Source organism: Eubalaena glacialis, chromosome 6 (assembly GCF_028564815.1).
Source record: "Eubalaena glacialis isolate mEubGla1 chromosome 6, mEubGla1.1.hap2.+ XY, whole genome shotgun sequence".
Lineage (NCBI taxonomy): Eukaryota > Metazoa > Chordata > Mammalia > Artiodactyla > Balaenidae > Eubalaena > Eubalaena glacialis.
This window is the reverse complement of record NC_083721.1, coordinates 68018615-68041682: the sequence shown is the minus strand read 5'-3', so window position 1 is coordinate 68041682 and position 23068 is coordinate 68018615. Positions and strand designations below refer to the sequence as shown.

General features: G+C 35.6%; 1 protein-coding gene across 3 annotated transcripts in view; it reads right to left on the bottom strand.

Moving 5' to 3' along the window:
- Positions 1 to 23068, bottom strand: part of STXBP5L (syntaxin binding protein 5L) — a 366549-nt gene that overhangs the window by 307219 nt on the left and 36262 nt on the right. For all 3 annotated transcript variants that reach the window (XM_061193153.1, XM_061193151.1, XM_061193152.1), the window contains exon 2: positions 11549 to 11646. In XM_061193153.1, the coding sequence (XP_061049136.1) occupies positions 11549 to 11646 (98 nt within the window). The remainder of the gene's footprint in view (positions 1 to 11548; positions 11647 to 23068) is intronic.

Genomic DNA, 23068 nt, shown 5'->3' with positions numbered 1-23068 from the left:
TTGCTAATCACCCATCCCCTGCCTGGAAGAAGCAGGTAGCACTTTGTTCCACTGCCAGGTTGTATCAGTGCACTCAGCAGGATGCTGATCACCCATCTCCATACAAGCGGAGGCAGGTGGCAGCAATCCAATCCTGATGCAGTAGTATTAGTGAGTCTAAATTAGCAGTTGAGCTTCCATCCCCTTACAAGCATAAGGAAGAGTTGTTCTAATTCCCCCACCAAGGTAGCCTTAGTGGAGTCCAAGGGCAACAAGATTGAATGAGGTAGTATAAGGTGGGACTAGTCATCATTAGCCTTCACTCACACCCTCCTAGCACTCCAAGTCAGCAAGGTGGTCTTTCGGAACCAGAATCCTCACTTCCACCTGACAGCAACAAGACTGAACAAGGTGGATGAAGCAGGGCTAGTCAGCAACCACACTGTATCACAGAATCCTAGTAGGAGCTGAACCTCTAGTCACATTGATGAGGCAAAACAAGGTGGTGCAGGGAGAAGTGATTGATACTATGCTTCCTATATCTCCTGATGTCACTGGAGCACAGTGGGAAGATGAACTTCCACCCCATCCATTTGAAGTGAGGCAGTGTCAGTCACTATCCTCTTTTTCTGGGGGGTATGTTGACAGGGCTCACCAAGAAACTGAACATGCACACCCACCTGGCACTCAAACTGCAAATGAAGAAGTAAAACTGTCACTATTTGCAGATGACATGATACTATATATAGAAAATCCTAAAGTCTCTATCAGAAAACTACTAGAACTAATAAATAAATTCAGTAAAGTTGCAGGATACAAAATTAATATACAGAAATCTGTTACATCTCTATACACTACCAGAAAGAGAAATTAAGAAGACAATCTCATTTGCAATTGCATCAAAAAGAATAAAAGACCTAGGAATAAATTTATCCAAGGAGGTAAAACACTTATATACTGGAAACTATAAGACATTGATGGAAGAAACTGAAAACACAAATAAATGGATAGATATACTGTACTCATGGGTGGAAGAATTAATACTGCTAAAATGTCCATACTATCCAAAGCAATCTAAAGATTCAATGCAATCCCTATCAAAATACCCATGGCATTTTTCACAGAACTAGAACAAATAATCCTAAAATTTGTGCGGAACCACAAAAGACCTCAAACAGTGAAAGCAATCTTGAGAAAGAAGAGCAAAGCTGGAGGTGTCATGCTCCCTGGTTTTAGACTATATTACAAAGCTATAAGTAATCAAAACAATATGATACTGGCATAAAAGCAGACACATAAACCAATGGAACAGAATCAAGATATCAGAAATACACCCATGCATATATGGTCAACTAATATTTGACAAGGAAGCCAAGAATACTTAATGGGGAAAAGACAGTCTCTTCAATAAATGATGCTGGGAAAACTGGACAGCCATATGCAAAAGAATGAAGCTGGACCATTATCTTACACTATACACAAAAACTAACTCAAAATGGATTAAGAACTTGAACAAAAGACCTGAAACCATAAAACTCCTAGAAGAAAATATAAGCAGTAAGCTCCTGGAAATCATTCTTGGCAATGATTTTTTAGACTTGACACCAAAAGCAAAAAAACAACAACAAAATACAAAACTAAGTGGGACTACATCAAACTAAAAAGCTCCTGTACAGCAAAGGAAACTGTCAACAAAATGAAAAAGTAACCTATCATATGGGAGAAAATATTTGCAAATCATGTCTGATAAGGGATTAATATCCAAAATATATAAAGAACTCATATGACTCAATAGCAAAAAAACCCAAATAATTCAATTAAAAAATTGGCAGAGGAGCTGAATGGACATTTTTCCAAAGAAGATATACAGATGGCCAAGAGGTACATGAAAAGGTATTCAACATCACTAATCATCAGGGAAACGCAACTTAAAACCACAATGGGAAACCAGCTCACACCTGTTAAAATGGCTATTACCAGAAAGACAAGGAATAACAAGTGTTAGCAAGGATGTAGAGAAAAGGGAACCCTTGTGCATTGTTAGTGGGACTGTAAATTGGTGCAGGCACTATGAAAAACAGTATGGAAGTTTGCGATTGACATGTAAACACTACTATATTTAAAATAGTTAACCAACAAGGACCTACTGTATAGCACAGCGAACTTGGCTCAGTATTCTTTAATAATCAAAATGGGAAAAGAATTTGAAAAAGAATGGATACTTGTATGTGTATAACTGAATCACTGTGCTGTACACCTGAAACTAACACATCATTGTTAATCAACTATACTCCAATATAAAATAAAATAATTTTTTTAAAGAATACAATAAAATAGAACTACCATACAATCCAGCAATTCCACTTTTGGGTATTTATCAGAAGGAAATGAAAACCTAACTTAAAAAGATATCTATACTCCCATATTCATTGCAGCATTATTTACAATAGCCAATATATGGAAACAGCCTAAGTGTCCAATGATGGATGAATAGACAAAGAAATGTGGTATACATAGAGAGAGAACAGAATGTTATTCAGCCATATTAAAAGAATGAAATCTAGCCATTTGTGACAACATGGATGGACACTAAAGGCATATGCTGACTGAAATAAGTCAGACAGAGAAAGACAAATACTGTACAATCTCATTTGTAGTGGAATCTAAAAAACAAACAGAAATACTGAACACATAGACATAGAGAACAGATGGGTGGTTGCCAAAGGTGGGAGGTGTGGGGTGGGCAGAATCAATGAAGGTGCTCAAAAGGTCAAACTTCCATTATAAAACAAATAAGATCTGAGGATGTAATGCATAGCCTGGTGATTATAGTTAATAATACTCTATTGTATATTTGAAAGTTACTAAGAGAGTAGATCTTTAAAGTTCTCATCCGAAGAAAAAAATTTTTGTAACTATGTGTGGTGACGCATGTTAACTAGACTTATTGTGGTGATCATTTCACAATATATACAGATACTGAATCATTATGTTGTACACACTTAAGATAATGTTATATGTCAATTACACCTCAATAAAAAAAGAAAAAATGATCCAACAATATGCTGTATACAATAAACTCACTTCAAATACAATGACATAAGTAAGTTTACAGTAAAAGGATGGAAATAGATATAACATGTAAACATTAATTTGTTTTAAAAAAGTAGGAGTGGTTATACTAAGATCACATAAAGTCAATTATAGAGCAAAGAAAATTACTGGAGATAAGTAAAGACATTACATAATGGTAAAGGGATCAATCCATGGAAGATATAACAATCCTAAATGTGTGCACACCAAACCACAGAGTCTCAAAATACAGAAAGCAAAAACTAATGAAGTTAGAAAGAGATAAATATATCCAAAATTAGAGTTTGGAGAACCTAATTCACTCTACTTTCAGGATTTGACAAGAATTTTCAGACAAAAAATTAGCAAGAATATGGAACTCAACAACACAATCAACCAACAATATCTAGTTGACAAATATAAAACATTCCACTCAACAAGAAAAGAATGCACATGTTTTTCCATAGTCCATAGAGTATCCACCAAGACAGATCATATCCTAGGCCACAAACCAAATCTTAACAAATTTAAAAGAACTGAAATCATAAAGAGTGTGTTTTCTGACCATAATGGTATCAAAACTAGAAATCAATAACAAGAAAACTTCCAAACAGTTGCCAATTAATTAAAATACTTCTAAGTAACTGATGGTTCAATGAAGTCTCAAAGGCAATTTTTAAAACTACATATGATTGAATGAAAATTCAAATGCACATATCAAAATTTGTGGAATCCAGTTAAAGCCATGCTGAGAGGAGAATTAATAACACTAAATGTATACCTTAGAAAAGAGAAAGGGAATCAAATCAATAACGTAGGAAAAAAGAGCAAAAAACTAGGAAAAAAGAGCAAAATAAGCTAAAGAAAAGTAAAGAAAGGAAATAATAAAGATAATTCAGAAAAAAATTGAAAAGAATAAAACAGAGAAAATCAATTAAACAAAAAGCTAGCTCAAAAACAAAAAATCAGTAAAATTTATAAACCACTAGTAAGACTACAAACTATGCAAATTTAACAAGATAAAATAGAAAGCTAAAATAGTCCTAAAACTAATTTTTAAAAGTGAATCTGTAATAAAAAATCTCATAATCTCTAGGCCCAGGTACTCTCATTAGAAAATTCTTCCAAACATTTAAAGAATTAATACCAATTTTATACAAACTATTACAGAAAACAGAAGCAGAGGGAACACTTCTCAATTCATTTTATGAACCCAGTATTACCCTAATACCGAAAGCAGATAAAGACAATACAAATAAAAAGTTAACTCAAAATGGAACCTGTATTTAAATATAAAATGTATAACTATAAAATGTTTAGAAAAAAATGAAAGAAAATAATTAAGATCCAAGGTTAGACAAAGAGTTTTAAAAGGTGATACCAAAAGAGCACATGCCAGTCTCTGGTGTCCGAGCTGATAGCCGTGGCTCACACCCATCTCTGGAGCTCATTTAGGCGGTGCTCTGCCTTCTGTGGGCAGACAGGGAAGGAATCCCCTCTCCTCACGTACCCTGAAACAATGGTCTCTTGCCTCTTAGGCAGGTCCAGAGTTTTTCCTGGACTCCCTCCCAGCTAGCTGTAGTGCACTAGCCCCGTTCAGGCTGTGTTCACGCAGCCAACCCCAGTCTTCTCCCTGGGGTCTGACCTCCGAAGCCCGAGCCTCAGCTCCCAGCACCTATAAAGGAAAAACTGATAAACTGGACTCTGAAAGGCCCTGTTAAGAGGTGAAAAGACAAGTTAAAGACTGGAAGAAGACAAATATCATATTATACCACTTATATGTGGAATCTAAAATATGATACAAATGAATTTATTTACAAAACAGAAACAGACTCACAGACATAGAAAACAAACATGGTTACCAAAGGGGAAAAGAGGGGGAGGGATAAATTAGGAGTTTGGGATTAGCAGATACAAACTACTATATATAAAATAGATAAACAGGGGACCTTCAAGATGGCGGAGGAGTAAGAAGTGAAGATCACCTTCCTACCCACAAATATATCAGAAATATATCTACATGTGGAACAACTCCTGTAGAACACCTACTGAACGCTGGCAGAAGACCTCAGACTTCCCAAAAGGCAAGAAAATCCCCACGTACCTGGGTAGGGCAAAAGAAAAAAAGAAGTAACAGAGACAAAAGAATAGGGATGGGACCTGCACCTCTGGGAGGGAGCTGTGAAGGAGGAAAAGTTTCCACTGAATAGGAAACCCCTTCACTGGCAGAGACAGGGGGTGGGCGGGGGAAGCTTCGGAGCCACGGAGGAGTGCACAGCAACAGGGGTGCAGAGGGCGAAGCGGAGAGATTCCAACACAGAGGATCAGTGCCGGCCAGCACTCACCACCCTGAGAGGCTTTGCTCACCCGCCGGGGTGGGTGGGGGCTGCGAGCTGAGGCTCGGGCTTTGGAAGTCAGACCCCAGGAATAGGACTGGGGTTGGCTGCGTGAACACAGCCTGAAGGGGGCTAGTGCACCACAGCTAGCCGGGAGGGAGTCCAGGAAAAACTCTGGGCCGGCCTAAGAGGCAAGAGACCATTGTTTCGGGGTGTGCGAGGAGACGGGATTCCTTCCCTGTCTGCCCACAGAAGGCAGAGCACCACCTAAACAAGCTCCAGAGATGGGCACGAGCTGTGGCTATCAGCTCAGACACCAGAGACTGGCATGAAACGCTAACGCTGCTGCTGCAGCCACCACGAATCCTGTGTGCAAGCACATATCACTATCCACACACCCTCCCCCCAACCCACTCCACGGGAGCCTGTGCAGCCTGCCACTGCCAGGGTCCCATGATCTAGGGACAACTTTCCCAGGAGAACACACGGCACGCCTCTGGCTGTTGAAGTGTCACAGTGGCCTCTACTGCCGCAGGCTCACCCTGCATTCCAATTATAATGACCGTACCCCTCCCTCCACACTGCATGAGTGAGTCAGAGCCCCCTAATCAGCTGGTGCCTTAACCCCGTCCTGTCTGGGTGGGAACAGAAACCTGAGGGCAACCTATACGCAGAGGTGGGGCCAAAACCAAAGCTGAACCCCAGGAGCTGTGGGAACAAAGAAGAGAAAGGGAAATTTCTCCATGCAGCCTCAGAAGCAGCAGATTAAATCTCCACAGTCAACTTGAGGTACCCTGTATCTGTGGAATACCTGAATAGACAACAAATCAACCCAAAATTGAGACAGTGGACTTTGGGAGCAACTGTAGACTTGGGGTTTGCTGTCTGCGACTGACTTGTTTCTGATTTTTATGTTTATCTTAGTACAGTTTTAAGCACTTATTACCATTGGTGGATTTTTTTTATTGGTTTGGTTGCTCTCTTCTTTTTTTTTTATTACTTTTTTACTTTTTTATTTTAATAGTTTTTAATTTTAATTATTTACTTTTATTTATTTATTTTTAATTATTATTTTTTTCTTTTTTTCTTCTGAGCCGTGTGGCTGACAGGATCTTGGTACTCCAGCCTGGTGTCAGGCCTGAGCCTCTGAGGTGGGAGAGCCGTGTTCGGGACATTAGACCACCAAAGACCTCGAGCCCCACATAACATCAACTGGCGAGAGCTCTCCCAGAGATCGCCATCTCAGCACTAAGACCCAGCTGCACCCAATGGCGAGCAAGCTCCAGTGCTGGACGCCCCATGGCAAACAACTAGCAAGACAGGAACACAACCCCACCCATTAGCAGAGAGGATGCCTAAAATAATACTAAGTTCACAGACACCCCAAAACACACCACTGGATGCAGCCCTGCCCACCAGAAAGACAATATCCAGCCCCAGCCACCAGGACACGGTCACCAGTCTCCTCCACGAGGAAGCCTACACAAGCCACTGAACCAACCTTAGCCACTGGGGGCAGACACCAAAAACAACAGGAACTACAAATCTGCAGTCTGTGAAAAGGAGACCCCAAACACAGTAAGTTAAGCAAAATGAGAAGACAGACAAATATGCAGCAGATGAAGGAGCAAGGTAAAAACCAACCAGACCAAACAAATGAAGAGGAAATAGGCAGTCTACCTGAAAAAGAATTCAGAGTAATGAGAGTAAAGGTAATCCAAAATCTTGGAAACAGAATGGAGAAAATACAAGAAATGTTTAACAAGGACCTAGAAGAACTAAAGAGCAAACAAACAATGATGAACAACACAATAAATGAAATTTAAAATTCTCTAGAAGGAATCAATAGCAGAATAACTGAGGCAGAAGAACGGATAAGTAATCTGGAAGATAAAATAGTGGAAATAACTACCGCAGAGCAGAATAAAGAAAAAAGAAGGAAAAGAATTGAGGACAGTCTCAAAGACCTCTGGGACAACATTAAGTGCACCAACATTTGAATTATAGGGGTCCCAGAAGAAGAAGAGAAAAAGAAAGGGACTGAGAAAATATTTGAAGAGATTATAGTTGAAAATTTCCTTAACATGGGAAAGGAAATAGTCAATAAAGTCCAGAAAGCACAGAGAGTCTCATACAGGATAAATCCAAGGAGAAACACACCAGGACATATATTAATCAAACTATCAAAATTAAATACAAAGAAAGAATATTAAAAGCAGCAAGGGAAAAACAACAAATAACATACAAGGGAATCCCCATAAGGTTAACAGCTGATCTTTCAGCAGAAACTCTGCAAGCCAGAGGAAGTGGCAGGAGATATTTAAAGTGATGAAAGGGAAAAACCTACAACAAAGATTACTCTACCCAGCAAGGATGTCATTCAGATCCGATGGAGAAATTAAAACCTTCACAAATAAGCAAAAGTTAAGGGAATTCAGCACCACCAAACCAGCTTTACAACAAATGCTAAAGGAACTTCTCTAGGCAGGAAACACAAGAGAAGGAAAAGACCTACAAAAACAAAGCCAAAACAATTAAGAAACTGGTAATAGGAACATACATATCAATAATTACCTAAAATGTAAATGGATTAAATGCTCCAACCAAAAGACATAGACAGGCTGAATGGATACAAAAACAAGACCCGTATATATGTTGTCTACAAGGGACCCACTTCAGACCTAGGGACACATACAGACTGAAAGTGAGGGGATGGAAAAAGATATTCCATGCAAATGGAAATCAAAAGAAAGCTGGAGTAGCAATTCTCATATCAGACAAAATAGACTTTAAAATAAAGACTATTACAAGAAACAAAGAAGGACACTATATAATGATCAAGGGATCAATCAAAGAAGAAGATATAACAATTGCAAATATTTATGCACCCAACACAGGAGCACCTCAGTACATAAGGCAAATGCTAACTGCCAGAAAAGGGGAAATCGACAGTAACACAATCATAGTAGGGGACTTTAACACCCCACTTTCACCAATGGACAGATCATCCAAAATAAAAATAAATAAGGACACACAAGCTTTAAATGACACATTAAAGAAGATGGACTTAATTGATATTTATAGGACATTCCATCCAAAAACAACAGAACACACTTTCTTCTCAAGTGCTTATGGAAGATTCTCCAGGATAGACCATATCTTGGGTCACAAATTAAGCATTTGTAAATTTAAGAAAATTGGTATCATATCAAGTATCTTTCCTGACCACAATGCTATGAGACTAGATATCAATTACAGGAAAAAAACTGTAAAAAATACAAACACATGGAGGCTAAACAATACGCTACTAAATAACCAAGAGATCACTGAAGAAATCAAAGAGGAAATCAAAAAATACCTAGAAACAAATGACAATGAAAACAAGATGACCCAAAACCTATGGGATGCAGCAAAAGCAGTTCTAAGAGGGAAGTTTATAGCAATACAATCCTACCTCAAGAAACAAGAGGAATCTCAAATAAACAACCTAACCTTATTCCTAAAGCAAGTAGAGAAGAATGAAAAAAAACCCAAAGTTGGCAGAAGGAAAGAAATCATAAAGATGAGAGCAGAAAAAAATAAAAAATAAATGAAGGAAACAATAGCAAAGATCAAGAAGACAAAAGCTGGTTCTTTGAGAAGATAAACAAAATTGATAAACCATTAGCCAGACTCATCAAGAAAAAAGGGAGAAGACTCAAATCAACAGAATTAGAAATGAAAAAGAAGTAAAAACTGACACTGCAGAAATACACAGAGGTTTGTGACCACCTAGAGGGGTGGGATAGGGAGGGTGGGAGGGAGATGCAAGAGGGAGGGGATATGGGGATACATGTATATGTATGGCCGATTCACTTTGTTATAAAGCAGAAACTAACACACCATTGTAGAGCAATTATACTCCAATAATGATGTTAAAAAAAAAAAGAAATACATAGAATCATGAGAGATTACTACAAGCAACTATATGCAAATAAAATGGACAACCTGGAAGAAATGGACAAATTCGTAGAAAAGCACACCCTTCCGAAACTGAACCAGGAAGAAATAGAAAATATAAACAGACCAATCACAAGCACTGCAATTGAAACTGTGATTAAAAATCTTCAAACAAAAGCCCAGGACCAGATGGCTTCACAGGCAAATTCTATCAAACATGTAGAGAAGAGCTAACACCTATCCTTCTCAAACTCTTCCAAAAAATAGTAGAGGGAGGAACACTCCCAAACTCATTCTACGAGGGCACCACCCTGATACCAAAACCAGACAAAGATGTCACAAAAAAAGAAAACTACAGACCAATATCACTAATGAACATAGATGCAAAAATCCTCAACAAAATACTAGCAAACAGAATCCAACAGCACATTAAAAGGATCATACACCATGATCAAGTGGGGTTTATCTCAGGAATGCAAGCATTCTTCAGTATACGCAATTCAATCAATGTGATACACCATAATAACAAACTGAAGGATAAAAGCCATATGATTATCTCAATAGGTGCAGAAAAAGCTTTCGACAAAATTCAACACCCATTTATGATAAAAACTCTCCAGAAAGTAGGCATAGAGGGAACTTACCTCAACATAATAAAGGCCATATATGACAAACCCACAGCCAACATCGTTCTCAATGGTGAAAAACAGAAACCATTTCCTCTAAAATCAGGAACAAGACAAGGATGTCCACTGTCACCACTATTATTCAACATAGTTTTGGAAGTTTTAGCCACAGTAATCAGAGAAGAAAAAGAAATAAAAGGAATACAAATTGGAAAAGAAGAAGTAAAACTGTCACTGTTTGCAGATGATATGATACTATACATAGAGAATCCTAAAGATGCTACCAGAAAACTACTAGAGCTAATCAATGAATTTAGTAAAGTAGCAGGATACAAAATTAATGCACAGAAATCTCTTGCATTCCTATACACTAATGATGAAAAATCTGAAAGAGAAATTAAGGAAACACTCCCACTTACCACTGCAACAAAAAGAATAAAATACCTAGGAATTAACCTACCTAAGGAGACAAAAGACCTGTATGCAGAAAACTATAAGACACTGATGAAAGAAATTAAAGATGATACCAATAGATGGAGAGATATACCATGTTCTTGGATTGTAAGAATCAACATTGTGAAAATGACTATACTACCCAAAGCAATCTACAGATTCAATGCAATCCCTATCAAACTACCAATGGCATTTTTCACAGAACTAGAACAAAAAATTTCACAATTTGTATAGAAACACAAAAGACTCCGAATAGCCAAAGCAATCTTGAGAAAGAAAAATGGAGCTGGAGGAATCAGGCTCCCGGACTTCAGACTATACTACAAAGCTACAGTAATCAAGACAGTATGGTACTGGCACAAAAACAGAAATATTGATCAATGGAACAGGATAGAAAGCCCAGAGATAAACCCATGCACATAGGGTCACCTTATCTTTGATAAAGGAGGCAAGAATATACAATGGAGAAAAGACAGCCTCTTCAATAAGTGGTGCTGGGAAAACTGGACAGCTACATGTAAAAGAATGAAATTAGAACACTTCCTAACACCATACACCAAAATAAACTCAAAATGTATTAAAGACCTAAATGTAAGGCCAGACACTATAAAACTCTTAGAGGAAAACATTTACAGAAACGGGATGACACTAAAACAAAATTTGGGAGGAAATTCACAGCCCTACAGGCATATATTAGAAAAGAAGAAAGTTCTCAAATCTGTGTCCTCAGTTTCCACCTTAAAACACTAGAAAAAGATAAAATGAAACCCAAGATTAATCAGAAGAAGGGAAATTAAAAAAATCAAACCAGGAATCAATGAAATAAAATATAGGAAAACAATACAGAAAAGCAATGAAACCAAAAGTTGGTTCTTATGAAAATCAGTGCAGCTGATAAGCTTCTAGCCAGACTAATCAGGAAAAAGTAGAAGACACAAATCACCAATATCAGGGATTTTAAAAGGAGCATCAATACTTATCTCACAGACATTAAATATATGCCAATAAATTTGATGATGTGGGTTACTCATTTCTAAAGAAACAATAAACTTTATTTGGTCATAAATATTTCACTTACCTAAATATTTAAGGAAATGTAATTGGTATTAGTATAGCAAATAACGAACCAAAAATTAAGGATACATTCGTATAGCACCAGTTCTCGTCCCAATAGCCAAGATTTTCTGGACTGGATCAAAGGCTAATGCTGTGGGCTGATAAGGAAAACCATGCCGAACTGTCTGAAAGACAGAAAACAGTGAAAATAGTCATCAGGGAAATAAAAATTATAATCACAACAAGATACCACTATCCAACCACCAGAATGACTAAAATAATTATTTATTTAATTTTTAAAAAATTACTACCAAGTATTGTTGGTAGGAGTGTAAAATGACACAACCACTTTAGAAAAATGTGCTGTAGTTCTTTAAAAACTAAACATATACCTGTCCTATGACCTAGAAATTCCACTCCTATGTATGTACCCAAGGAAATGAAGAGCATATGCCCACATAATAATTTGTATAAGTATGCCCCTAACAGCTTTATACATAACAACCTACAAACAGCCCAGGTGACAATCAACAAGAGAATTCAAAAACAAAACTGTGGGGCTTCCCTGGTGGCTTCCCCTGCCAATGCAGGGGACATGGGTTCGAGTCCTGGTCTGGGAGGATCCCACATGCCGCGGACCGGCTGGGCCCGTGAGCCACAATTACTGAGCCTGCGCCTCTGGAGCCTGTGCTCCACAACAAGAGAGGCCGCGATAGTGAGAGGCCCGCGCACCGCGATGAAGAGCGGCCCCCACTTGCCACAACTGGAGAAGGCCCTCGCACAGGAACGAAAACCCAACATAGCCAAAAATAAATAAATAAAAATTAAACTTTAAAAAAAAAAAAAAACAAAAACTGTGGTATACGCATACAGTAGAATACTACTCAACAATTAAAAGATAAAAACTAATGACAGAAGCAAAAACATGGATGATTCTCAAATATATTATGCTAAGTAAAAGAAGCAATACACAAAGAGTACATATAGTATGATTACATTTATATTAAATTCTAAACAAGTAAAACTAACCTATGGTGAAAAAAATCAGAACAGTGGTTGACTTGAGGAGAACTGACTGGAAGGGGTATGAAGGAACTTTATTGAGTGAAGGTAATATTCTATATTTTGACAAGGTTTGAATTACACATGTGTATACTTTAGTCAAAACTCATCAAACATTACAATAAAATTTGTGACTTAACATATAAATACATATATGAGTGTTCCAGTATAATTCTTTCAACTCCTCTGTATGTTTGAAAGCTTTCATAGTAACACAGCGGGAAAGAAAGGAAAGAAAAATATAAAGAGTTCATAATATCACAAAAGAGATAAGACTAACATGTAAAAAAGGAATATGCAATATTAGACAGGAATTAATTTCAATGTGAAATGTGCTATAACTTTTCAAAAAAAATAGAGGACTCACATAGGTCAGGATAAAAGGGATTCTATATCTTGTTCAGACACATATTTAGTGCTCTAAAAACTATTTTTAATGGAAATATCTTTATAATAAAATATGGCTTTTGTAAATATTTGAAGATGAAAAGATTAACTATAGCATGTAGTTTATCTAAAACTCATTCCCCAGAGAAAACACAGTAAGGAGTTCATTGCATAAACTCCTCATTTTCTTTTAAAGCATATAGAAACATATATGCATATGCATATTAACTAATATATAGCCAGATCTGTAATCTGGTTTTCTCACTTAGCAGTATATCATAGAAATATTTCCACAAAAAAATATGTTTAGATGTATAATGCTTCAACCTATTTAAAGGGTGCAGAATTTATTATAGTATGAATATACCACAATGTCTTTAACCAACCAACTACTGTTCTATAACCTCTAAAGAATTCTCAACTAAGTTGGTTAAAAAATTATTACTAAGAAAACACATTTTCTATTCATGATCCTTAACTGAGGTGTTTCCCTTTTGATTCTGAACTGTCCTTCTTATTTTGACTTATAAACAGAATTGTCAACAGGAAGATATTCATAATCTTCATGCAGATCAATGTGGATAACAATAATCAGAATATAGTTTCTCTCAAAAAAAATTAGAACAGGTGGGAACACTTCCCAACTCATTTTATGGCCAGTATTACCCTGATCCCAGAAACAAAGTCATCACAAGAAAAGAAAACTAAATATCACTAATTCTTAATTAACATAGGTATAAAAATCCCCAATAAAATATTAGCAAACCAATTCCAGCAACATATAAAAAGGAAATACAATATGACTTGGGAGAATTTATCCCAGGAATGCAAGGTTGGTTTAACATCAAAAAATTAATGTAATATCCTATCTCAATAGAACATAGGACAAAAATCACATGGTCACCTCAATAGATGCAGAAAAATTATTTCGGAAAATCCAACACCCATTCATGTTAAAAAGCACTGAATAAATAGAACTGTAGAGAGCTTCCTCAATCTGATAAATGGCATGTACAAAAAACCTACAGCTAACATCATACTAATTAGTGAAAGAATAAATGCTTTCCCTCTAAGATCAGGAATGAAACATGTATGTCCGCTCTTGCCACTTCTACATCCTATCCAGGGCAATTAGGCAAGAAAAAAAGAAAGACATCAGATTTTTTTGAAAAAGGAACTAAAACTATATGCAGATGACATGATCTTGTGTATATAAGCCTAAGAAATACACTGAAAAATTATTAGAACTAATAAAGAAGTTAAGCAAGATTACAAAATTAATGTACAAATCAATTATATTTCTATATACTAGCAATGCACTATCCAAAAATGAAATTAAGAGAAAAATTTCATTTACAATAGCAACCAAAGGAATAAAATATTCAGTAATAAAATGAACAAAAGAAGTACAAAACTTACATGCTAAAAACTACAAAACACTTTTGAAAAAAATTTAAGACAACCTAAATAAAAGGAAATGCTTCTCATACCCATGGATTAAAATACTTACTATTGTTAAGGTGACAATACTCCACAGATTGATCTTCAGAATCAATGCAATCCCTAACAAAACCCCAGCTGGCTTTTTTTTGCAGAAATTGACAAGTCGACCCTAAGATTCATATGGGTATTCAAGAGGCCCAGAATACCAAAATGATCTTGAAAAGGAAGAACAAAATTGGAGCACTCACATTTTTAAAATTTAGACAAATCTACAGTAATCAAGACAATGAGGCACTGGCATAGGATAAATGTTTAGATCAATGGAACAGCATTGAGATTCCAGAAACAAACGTTCACATTTTCAGTCAGTTGATTACTGTCAAGGGTGCTAAGACAATTCAATGAGAAATGAACAGTCTTTTAACAAATGATACTGCAACAACTGGATATCAACATGCAAAAGAATCAAGTTGGACTCTTATATATACAAACTAACTCAAAATGGATCATAGACCTAAATGTAAGGGCCAAAACTATAAAAATTTTAGAAGAAAACATATGCTTAAATCTTAGTGACTTAGGATTAGGCAATGGTTTCTTACATATGACCCCAAAAGCACAAGCAATAAAATTAAAAATAGATAAATTGAATGTTGTGAGAATTAAAAACTTTTGTGCTGTAGAGGATACTATCAAGAAAGTAAAAAGACAACCCACAGAATGGGAGAAAATATTTGCAAATCATATATCTGATAAGGAATTTATATCCAGAATAAAGAACTCTTACAACTCAATAATAAAAAGACAAATAACTCAATTTAAAAAATGGGCAAAGGATCTTAATAGACACTTATCCAAAAATATATATATAAATGACCAATAAGCACATGGTAAGATGCTCAACATCATTAGCCATTAGGGAACTGCAAATCATATCCACAATGAGCTATAACTGCATACTCACTAGGATGGCTACAAAAAAAGGTATTAATACAGGTTGACTAAGATGTAGAGAAACTGGAGCCCTAATACAGCTGGTAGAAATGTAAAATCATGTAGTTTCTTTGGAAAATAGTTTGGCATTTCCTCAAAATGTGAAATAGAGTTACCCTATAACCCAGGGATTCCACTCCTGGGTATATAACCAAGGAAAATAAAAAAGAAATCCATATAAAACTTTTATACAAATATTCATAGCAACATGACTCAAAATATTCAAAAAGTAGAAACAACTCAAACGTTCATCAACTGATGAATGGATAGATGAAATTTGGTATGTCCGTACAATGGAATATTATTCATCAGTAAAAGAGACTGAAGTATGATACATGCTACAACAGGGATGTACCTTGAAAATGAAAGAAGCCAGTCATATATTGTATAATTCCATTTATATGGAATGTACAGAATAGAAAAGTCTACAGAGAGAGAAATTATTGGGTTGGCCAAAAGGTTCATTCAGTTTTTTCTGTAAGATGGCTCTAGTAGCTCTTAGTCATCTTTAACTCCATTCAAAACAATTTTGTTAGCTTGTATGTGACAGCTGTCATATCAGCGTATATTTAAAAAAAGCCATCAAAATTGGTGAATTTTTGTGTAGCCATTTTAAAATTGAAGATGGAAGAAAGAAAGCAACATTTTCAGCATATTATGCTGTATTATTTCAAGAAAGGTAAAAACGCAACTGAAACGCAAAAAAGATTTGTGCAGTGTATGGAGAAGGTGCTGTGACTGATCAAACATGTCAAAAGTGGTTTGCGAAGTTTTATGCTGGAGATGTCTTGCTGGTCGATGCTCCACGGTCAGGCAGACCAGTTGAAGTTGACAGCAATCAAATCGAGACATTAATTGAGAACAATCAACGTTATACCACTCGGGAGATAGCCGACATACTCAAAATATCCAAATCAAGCGTTGAAAATCATTTGCACCAGCTTGGTTACGTTAATTGCTTTGATGTTTGGGTTCCACATAAGTTAAGTGAAAAAAAACTTCTTGACCATATTTCCGCATGCAATTCTCTACTTAAACGTAATGAAAACGTTCCGTTTTTAAAACAAATTATGACGGGTGATGAAAAGTGGATACTGTACAATAATGTGGAATGGAACAGATCCTGGGGCAAATGAAATGAACCACCACCAACCACACCAAAGGCCAGTCTTCATCCAAAGAAGGTGATGTTGTTTATATGGTGGGATTGGAAAGGAGTCCTCTATTATGAGCTCCTTCTGGAAAACGAAACAATTAATTCCAACAAGTACTGCTCCCAGTTAGACCAACTGAAAGCAGCACTTGATGAAAAGCATCCAGAATTAGTCAACAGAAAACACACAATCTTTCATCAGGATAATGCAAGGCTGCATGTTTCTTTGACGACTAGGCAAAAAATGTTACAGCTTGGCTGGGAAGTTCTGATTCATCCACCATATTCACCAGACATTGCACCTTCAGATTTCTATTTATTTAGGTCTTTACAAAATTCTCTTAATGGAAGAAATTTCAATTCCCTGGAAGACTGTAAAAGGCACCTGGAAAAGTTCTTTGCTCAAAAAGATAAAAAGTTTTGGGAAGATGGAATTATGAAGTTGCCTGAAAAATGGCAGAAGGTAGGGGAACAAAAGGGTGAATACGTTGTTCAATAAAGTACTTGTTGAAAATGAAAATGTGCCTTTTATTTTTACTTAAAAACTGAAGGCACTTTTTGGCCAACCCAATATATTACTGGTTGCCTAGGAATGGGGGAGAGGGGCTCTGGATAATGGGCATTTACTGCTAATGAGTACAGAGTTGCTTTGGGGGTGATGAAATGTTCTAAAACTGATTATGGTGGTTGTTACATAACTGTGACTATACTAAAAACTAGTGAAATGTATGCTTTAACTGGGTGAATTTTATTTTAATTTGAAAGAAAAAATACTGTTCTCCTCAAGAATATCAAATATTCTGATATTGCATCATCAGACAATGTATACAATAAGAAGTTAGGATACCTGGCTGATTTCAAAAGAATCAAGGCTATCAACTGGAATGACATAGATGCAGTAAAAAAAAAAAAATTGAAGCAGAGAAAAATGTTGGACAACTGAGTCTGAAGACAACTTGTCAAGGTCAAATATTCTCAATTTTAGACAAGAGTCAGAAAGGGTTGTTGAAATACTATAGTTTATGTTCAGTTGGTGAAATAAGCAAAGCTGATCACCAACAAATAAAATGAGGTTCTTAAATATCTAATTTTTCCTAATATTATTTTGTTTCTCTTGCTTTGTTTTACTCTCTGTATTCGTCTGCTCAGGCTGCTATAACAAAATACTGGATAGCTTAAACAAGGGCAGTATGGGACAAAGAAGAACTCATATTAGGCCTGGCTGACTGGGCTTAATATTATCATAATATTTCAAAACAGCCTCAAAACCACCTATGACAGAGACTGTCTGTTGCTCCCCACTATCTTCTTCTCCCCTTTTTCTATAGTACTAAAATTTTGAGTTCAGCACATGGCAATCCAGTTCACACTATATTTCCCAGCCTCCACTGCTGAGATTAGATTCTAAACAAAGGAATGAGAGCAGAAATGATATAAACCCATAAACATAAGGGCAAATACAACTTATTTTTCTCACCTTTCTACTAATTGGAAAATGGATTCAATGGCAGGAATTGGATCAGCCATCTTAGAACATGAGATGAAAGCCATATATCAAGGACAGTAGAGCACCAAGATAGAAAGACCTTGTTGGGTTCCAGATACCATAAAGCCATTGAATCAGTCCTTGGTTGCTTAATCTTAGACAGATTTCATGAAAGAGAAATAAACTTCTACATTGTTTAAGCTGCAGTTATTATGGCTTGTTAAAACATCTTAACTGTCATCCTAACACCCATACCAACCATTCATTCCTAAAAAGAAGTAAATATTTAGACCACCAAGTTAGTTTATGGGGAATGTTCCCTAGTATTGCTCATTAGTCTGAAAAATGAAAGAAGCAAATATGGGACTTCCCTGGTGGCCCAGTAGTTAAGAATCCACCTGCCAATGCAGGGGACATGGGTTCAAGCCCTGGTCCGGGAAGATCCCACATGCCAGGGAGCAACTAAGCCCGTGTGCCACAACTACTGAACCTGTGCTCTAGAGCTTGCGAGCCACAACTACTGAGCCCACGTGTCACAACTACTGAAGCCCTTACACCTAGAGCCGGTGCTCTGCAACAAGAGAAGCCACCTCAATGAGAAGCCCGTGCACCACAACAAAGAGTAGTCCCCGCTCGCCGCAACTAGAGAAAGCCTGCGCACAGCAATAAAGACCCAATGCAGCCAAAAATAAATTAATTAATTAATTTTAAAAAAGATACAAATATGGCTTTTGATTCTATACTACTAGGATTCCAACTTGCTACCGTATTGGTGATTCATGCTTATATTTACCATATCTCTATACTATTGATGTGCCAAAGCTATCATTTCTATAATCTGAGCATAGAACTCCTAATATCATATACCAGTTTTCATCTAATAACATGAATGCAACAATTGAAAACTACCAGATATAGAAAATAAAACTACCTATAGATTACAGAAGATAGGATATTACAATTATGAAATAAATTTATTCTATTTAAAATTCCTCTAGATAGACGATTTGCCTCTAAATATTTATGATTACATAATATGTACATTTTCTGATATAAGTTCACTTGCCTGGTTAGGTCTACAAATGTTACACTCTGGGGAAAGGGTAGAGTGGGGTAAATCATTCCTGATCTTGGATCCAGAAACTGGAAATTAACCACAGTCTCAAAATTTGTTCAGTAAGTCATAAAGTCATATAATCTGAGAGAAAATATCTGGGCTATTCTACTACAGAAAAGAACATTCACATGGACCCACATATTTTGGTAAGCAAAAACCAATTATTACTGTAACTGTGGAGCAACTCCCATTGATGGGAAAATTCCCTCAATTTCAATGATATTTGTTTCCAATAACAGCCAAATTACTTGAACTTTGAGGGTTTTTAGGGATATGTGTGTATGTCCATAGCTCTTCTCTAGATGTGATGTCATCTTAGATCCCTGAAAATATTGCTGAATGATTTCCTGCTCCCTTGGATGAAGAATAAGACTAAGAGAACTATGATAGGCATATGACACCATGGAATGGCATAATGGTAACAAAAATAACAAGTCCCTATGAAACCCCATCACTTTGCGATAGAAAGGTAAGATTGTTCTATATGCACAAGTATGGCAAAATACCTTCTCATGCAAATGCCACTGGCGATTGATGTATTAGTACCAGTTTCTCATTAAGACTTTTAAATCTCTTGAAAGAATGAGAAAACCACCATGCTCAAAGATCTAAAAGGCAGTTGATATTAAAATTAAAGGAGAGGGACTTCCCTGGCAGTACAGTGGTTAAGACTCCGCCCTTCCAATGCAGGGGGCGCGGGTTCTATCCCTGGTTGGGGAACTGAGATCCCACATGCTGCGTGGCGTGGCCAAAAAATTAAATTAGAATAATGCCCAAATATACCCCCATTTTATAAGATATTTGGAAGTAGATATAACAGAAATGTGATTTTATGATTAATATTTAAAAATTTTATATCCTATTTTCTTTTTTCATTTTAGTTTTATTTTTATCAAACTCAATCATGCCACATAATTTAAAAGGTCAGATAATTCTATAGGACATGTCACGAAAATTAGAAATAATCTGTCCCCTTCCCTTGCCCATTTCCTGCTTTCTAGAGGATCTTGTTGCTATTTGTTTTGACATTTACCTAATGTGTCTGAAAATAACATTTTTATATTGCTATTTACTGACTTTTCAAAAAATTCTCTTTTTTCTCCCACCTCCTCATTACACATACAAGCACACTTGCCATATCCCTATCTTCTCAATAAATCATAGCAGTTAGTGTTAACACTCTATTAATACTGCTCTCTTATTTTGCCTCACAAATGTTTTATTCCCTGAGGTTACATTTTTTTAAGTTGCATTTGCTAAGTTTTTATGTGCTTTTGTCACTAATTCAACCCCAAACTTTTCCCCAATTGCCCACATTATCTTTCAATATGTTAAACACAACAGGTATATAGATTCAGAGAGAGGAAGGAGAAAGAGACAGAGAGGGAAAGAGAGAGAAAGGGACAGACTATTTACATAAAATTCAAACAATCCTTAATGACTTAAAAGCAAATCAGCTGTTGCCTGGGTCCAGGAACAGAAAGAGGGATGGGCTGCTGCAAAGGCCACAAGTGATGAAAATGTTTGTCCTAGTGATTTCACAGGAAACACATCACATAGTACAGTATACATAATTTCAGATTGTTTTAAGCATTATAAAGTAAATAATTATGAATATAGGTACAAAATACTAAACAAGATACTAGTAAATCCAATCCAGTAATGTATACTAACAATGATAAACCAAGACCAAATTATTGTTTATCCCAAAAATTTAAGTATGTACATATACCTCATATTTCATTTGTTACTAACATATTTCATCCTTTTCTTTTCCTTAATTTAAATTTTAAGTTTTTGAGGCCTTAGCCTTGAAACTGGGGGCACTTCTGCTTACAAAATAAACCTTGACAAGATACAGACACAGAAAAGCAAATAATATTCTTCATCATATAAATGTCTTTGCAAATGCCATTTCTAAAAAGGAGCCTATACCTTACAGATTGATGCTACCTCTTGTGAATACAATCTTTAGTTTTTAAGCAGTCTCTAATTCTGATTGGTTGTTTTATTTATTAATGTGTTCCCCTGACAATAATATTTAAATTGACATAGCATTTTCAGAAAAATATAAATACATGTGAGTTTTCTTTATAAAGCCAGAAGAAGATCATTAGTACTTTTTCTTTCATAAGGATGGAAGAGAAAATAAAATTTTAAAGTATGTCTCTGTTGGGTTTAGATAGAGTTTGGTTGCCTAATCTCATTTAAATTAACACAAAGACAGCTCAATATCAGGATATGTACTGACATTCATTAAATCAACAAATAAAAAGATAAAACCTCATGATTATATCAGTAAGTTCTGGAAAGACATTTGATAAAATTCAGCAGTCAATCCAAGTAAACATCTTATGTAAAATAGGATTAGGGGAAAACTACTTATATATGATAAATATTAACAATAACAAAAATAACAAATATAATACTGAACAGCAGAAAGGTATAGTATTCCCATTAAAGTCAGGAAGAAGAAATACATGCTCATTATTCCCATTATTGTTCAGCTTTGTTTTAGAGATTCAAGCTAATTTAGTAAGATAAGAAATTGAAATAATAAATACATAAATATAGGAAAGTAAAAAACAAATTACTAAAATTTTTTGGAAGAAAAAGAATCTGGTAAGTCGTCTAGATACAAGGTAAGCAGACAAAAATCAGCAACTTTTCCCTCCACTAAAAGTAATCAATTACCAATAAAACTGGGGGGAAATACTCATTTTTATTTTTGGTTGTTAATTTGAAGTCTGTCAAATTTTTAAAAAGTCCAAAAATGTTTTATTCAGTAGCATTGAATAATATATTTTCTAATATATAAAATGGTTAGGGAGACAAAATATTTTTCACTAGACTAGAACTTAGTGATTAATAATAGAATTATATTCATATGTACCAATGTTCATTTAATACTACAGAAGTTACAACACAACTGTTAAAATTCTATTAGAAATGCAGAGCTGATGTAGTTTCTGTTGTAGCTAGGACAACAAAATCCCATCAGAATTTAGTATTCAAGAAGCAATTATTTGTTTATATACTTCAAAAACTTTTTCATTATTGTTGTGTGATTTAAGCTGCTAAAAGCATCTCTTTCCAAAGTATCTACAAAAACCTAGTTTTCTGTAGGAAAACATATTTACACATAGGAAAAACTGGAAATTTTATTTATACATAGTAATAAACAAATGAGGTCCTAATTATTAGTGTTTTTCAAAAATAAAATATTTACCTACTTATCTCTCAAATTCCAAGTCAAGGTCTCACTCCTACATGAAATATTTACTAAAATTCTAAACCAACACCACAGTGTAGCACTTATTCAAAATTATTGAAGAATGATTATTGCCCTTTGGTCTCCCCAAATAAGTTCTAAACTCCTTTGTGAGCAGGGACCATGCCTTTAATGGTGTCCCCTTCACTAAGCTTAGTGCTATGATTAAATAGTTAGGTGTTTTAAAGTTCATCAATATGATTTGTCCATGTAAGCAGTAGTTCTTTCAAAAACTATTCTCTTATATTTTTAAGAAAGATGAATAATTGCAACCAAATATTTTATAAGTATTGAAATAAACTCTTTATCTAGAATATCTCTGTATCTGGAGCTATTGTCTCAACTTTCCATAGTAATGAAAGCATACTTGAGATTTTATTTTAAATGTTCAATAGTTATCATTCTCACCCTTTTCCCTCTGAGCACCTTCGTGAATTATTGTAACCACATGCAATTACATAATGCTAAGGTGTTAGAATAGAAAAAGAACCCACACTTGGATAATACATTTAATATATACAGTTATCTAATTGGGAATATGTTATAGATACTAATGTATCATTAAATCTAATGTAAAAGTAGGCTATTCTTTACTACCTAATTGTGTTTCTTCCTACCACATTATATTACAAACTACTTGAGGTTAGAGATTCTGTTGTTTCAAGCTTAAGAGCCTTACGGGCATTCAAAAAACT